The sequence below is a fragment of the Cupressus sempervirens genome, chromosome 3, assembly GCF_028749045.1.
Source record: "Cupressus sempervirens isolate cs-2001-9-10 chromosome 3, ASM2874904v1, whole genome shotgun sequence".
NCBI lineage: Eukaryota > Viridiplantae > Streptophyta > Pinopsida > Cupressales > Cupressaceae > Cupressus > Cupressus sempervirens.
The window spans coordinates 237,677,529-237,681,280 of record NC_143120.1 but is presented as its reverse complement, the minus strand read 5'-3'; the positions used below and the strand labels follow the sequence as shown (position 1 = coordinate 237,681,280).

The following is a 3,752-nucleotide window of genomic DNA, read 5'->3' as shown; positions in this document are numbered from 1 at the left end:
ACATTTCATTAAGGATTTTTAAAGGTTTTCCAATTCTAACAAAAACTTTTGCAACTTAGAGAGATGCCCACTGATGAGATTCCCAAGAAATTGTAAGAACACATGGGGAAATCTATCCAATCCATGTTCCTTATAAGATTTCATAAAGAATACCTCCATCTTGAATTCTTCCTTAGTGACCAAATATAGGATCATTTCATTATTAATATTATTTAGTATAGTAAGGATGGCATTAATGAGATTATCTCTAATCTCCAAATCTATAACAATATTCAAGTTAGCAAGAGTTTCTTCAAAGAATTAGGTATCCCATCTGCATAGCTCTTTTAGTTTAGATAGAGTGTTGTTGTTATCATCTAGGAGAGTGGTGATAGCATTTCTCTTATGATGGGCATATGTCGACCTATGGAAGAAAGAGATGGTCCTATCTCACTTTGACAACTACTAGATTCTAGAACATTTCTTCCAAAATATTTTCTCCATGTTTTTTATATTCATCCATTTTTCCTCTACATGTCTTCATCTACATGGTAATCAATAATTACTCCCTCATTTTCCATACTTTCCTATGGCCATTTATAATTTCCCTCAATGATTACTTTTTGTTTGAGGATATTCATAAAGGAAGATTCACTCCATTAAATAACCTTTGTCTAATCATTTAAAAATTTTAGCCAACCTAAACATAGTCATTCTGTCAACTTTGATATTCCACCACTTATGAACATCATAAAAAAAAATTGGGTGGGAGTGCCACATCATGTCATAATGGAAGAAGTGTGGTCCTTTTCTATTGTTTTGGAAAGAGAATGGAAGGTAGAGGAAGAAGACATGTCCCACCTAGGAAACCATTGTAACAATATTTCCAATAGGACTTTGGTAAGATCTTTTCCCTTTCTATTGTTAGACAAAGTAAACTTAGAGCCCAACAGGTAAATGTCCATTAGATCTTTCTTGCTAATGAATTTCCTAGATCTACCATACTATCATTTAAGTCTCCTAAAACTCCATCCTTTTTTGAGGTTAAAAGGGGATTATTAAAGTCACCTAAAGAAAGAAGATAACCATTAGTGAATAAAACCTTGGTGATATTCTCCCAAACTAGATACCTTTTACCCTGAGAGTTTAGGGCATTTATATTGAGGAAGAGCTAGGAGATATCCTTGTATTTAATCATTATTACCAAATACTTATTTGAGAAGGAAATATGCTTATCCAAGAACGAACTTAGATTTTACAGAGTAGCAATTTCATTTATGAGCTAGATCCAGTATGGAAGTATTTAGGGTTAATATCTCATTCATCTACTTGGTGAAGATTTAGTCCTATAAACCCTTCGGGATAGTCACTCCCTCATCTTGGTCCAGCAACGGGGGGACCTCTTGCCACCAATGGGAGGTCCAATCACACTTCAATGGGCTCCACTACAACAAGGATGCCAACTGATGTAAAGCCCACCTCATTACCAGCAAGCTTGGAAAGAAAGGGTATTATAGTTTTGCCTTATTTTTGTGGAACGATGCTTTACAATTTGGGTCCATGTAACCAAATTTTGAGCAACATTAACAGAAGTGGGCTGCATTCTCATAATCTAGTGCCTAGGTTGTCTTCCCCCACTTGGAGCTGACTGAGATAGTAATTGACAAAGGTTTGTTAATGACAATATTAACCCAGATCTAAGCAAAGGACAAATTAGACTTAGAACTAGTAGCATCGTCTAAAGTGATGAAATATCCGAACGAGTTACCAATCCCTAGTAGACGACCCTGCCAAATGATGAAGGTCCTTAAACTGTGGTTTCCATCGAGCCAATAGAAAATGATGGCTTCTATCCCTCCAATTTCCCGAAAACACCATGTTCACATCGTTCTCTAATATCAATATAAAGAGAAAAGGACATCAGGGTAGCGTTGACGCTGCGAGACTAGCCTTAAGTTTTCAATCGCCATTCCATTTTCTGACCATCTCAGGATATTGTCTAAATGCTAGAAACCTTCCCACCAAGCATAGCTTGAAGGAAGAGAATATGCTCTCTATTAGAGAGTCCAATAGAAAATTTTCTGGGCCAGCAGCTCTCAATACGACTTTTGAAGGATCCACCATCGCAGTAGTCTCCATAGATCCCATAAACACCCCATTCCAACTTTTCCTCAAAGTTGGGGTAATAGAAACTTCCCGGGGGGGATCAGAGTCTAGAAAGGCTACAGGAAAGTTACAACACGAATAAATATTTAATTATTTATGATTTCTAATGAAAGTTACAACACAAATTTATATTTAATTATTTATGATTTCTAATGAGTGGTTTGATTGTATATGTTTTCCCCTGAATTTATAAATTATTTTATGTCATTATTGTTATGGCACTCATTATTTAAAATTAATTTTTTTGAATGAATATCTAAATTTCTCAATAGTCATGTCAATAAACTTCCAAACTAATTTTCATTGATCTTATGTTTAACATTAGTGCACTTATCACACTACTTTTTTAAGAGAATACGCGTACAACCAACATATAGCAATAACATATTGTATGTCCCCATACATGAACTATTCTCCATGCTTTATTTCTAATTAATAGATCGATAAGAAGAGATAACAAACCATAGAATTCATGTAGCCTACACCCAAAATTAAAGGACACTATTCGACTACTACAGATATGTGAGCCGATCCGTAAAACAATAAGACTACTTAATTGAAATTAGCAGATCATCATGTATTCCTATCCAAACAGATCCTGATCATCTTGAAATACTCTCATACCAGCATTATACTGTTCTAAGTTCCAGTTGGTACTCGATGTAGAATCTATATCAACGGCATTGTGAAATCCAGTCACAAGATTAGCCTGCGCATTCAGGAGTTCTGCTTGTGTTGTTGCTAGTTGTGATTGCAGCTCTAACACTTGTTTCCTTAGTACACAAATTACACCAGTGCAGCCATAGATTGGATCAACCACTCTAGCATTTGCTTCATACAGCATGCTATTTATAGCATCTGTTCTCTTGTCAGTAGGGATATCCTGCATTTATAAAACACCATAAAAAATCTGACAGATTCAATCAAGGTTCATATATTTTTGTTAGAGTAAATGATAAAGATTACTACTAATATATTTGTCAAAACATAGAAAAGAAATACCATTGGACGAGATGTTCTCCTAAACCCTAAAACAGCATGAATCATGTACCTTAAGAATTCTCGCCATCCTGCTTGATCCAAATAATTTGTTCACTAGTAAAAACTTGTGAGGATCGGTTGGTGGGAAATAAGGAGCAAGTGGGCATTTATCTCCACACTTTCTTCGTTGAATCTTGCAGGCACCACAAGGATATAAATTCTCTAGCACTTTCAGTTCCATCTGCGTTAAACAGATTAAGAACAGCGGATCGGAGTCGTTTAAATGGTGAGAAAATCAATTTGTTGGTTAGCCACAGATGTACAGATCTACTGAGCGAATGATGTTTAGATATATTTGCAGAATATTAAATAGTAAATCATTGAGAAAATTTTATGATTCGTTTAACTTGTGATGTGTTTCACACTACGATAGCAATGGTTTAAATTTTGATTTTCAACATACAATCCTTTTCAAGGAAGCGAAGAATAGAAGTTCAATTCAGATCAAACAAAAATACAGTCACGCAAAGAAGCAATAACACATTTCTCCAATCAACTTTTTTTCCACGCGTTTTTTGTTTGTAAATTTTGACTCTATCAGCGTTCTTTATGACTTTATTTGCGGC

The 3,752-nt window shown here is 35.1% G+C and overlaps 1 protein-coding gene across 1 annotated transcript; it reads right to left on the bottom strand.

The window, feature by feature from the left end:
- Positions 1-2,422: 2,422 nt before the first annotated feature.
- On the bottom strand, positions 2,423-3,500 carry LOC149565738 (LOB domain-containing protein 11-like). Its single transcript, XM_089817246.1, has 2 exons — positions 3,197-3,500; positions 2,423-3,028 (listed from the first exon to the last, which is right to left on the bottom strand). Exons 1-2 carry the CDS (start codon positions 3,365-3,367, stop codon positions 2,729-2,731), a joined length of 471 nt encoding a protein of 156 aa, XP_089673372.1. The 5' UTR covers positions 3,368-3,500; the 3' UTR covers positions 2,423-2,728.
- Between the last annotated feature and the right edge of the window lie 252 nt (positions 3,501-3,752).

What these genes read in the sequence shown, in the direction of transcription:
- LOC149565738 (XM_089817246.1), bottom strand. Translation starts at nt 3,367, where the DNA reads ATGGAACTGAAAGTGCTAGAGAATTTATATCCTTGTGGTGCCTGCAAG. An exon ending in GGATGGCGAGAATTCTTAAG is followed by an intron (nt 3,029 to 3,196) that starts GTACATGATTCA and finishes TTATAAATGCAG; the next exon opens with GATATCCCTACTGACAAGAG.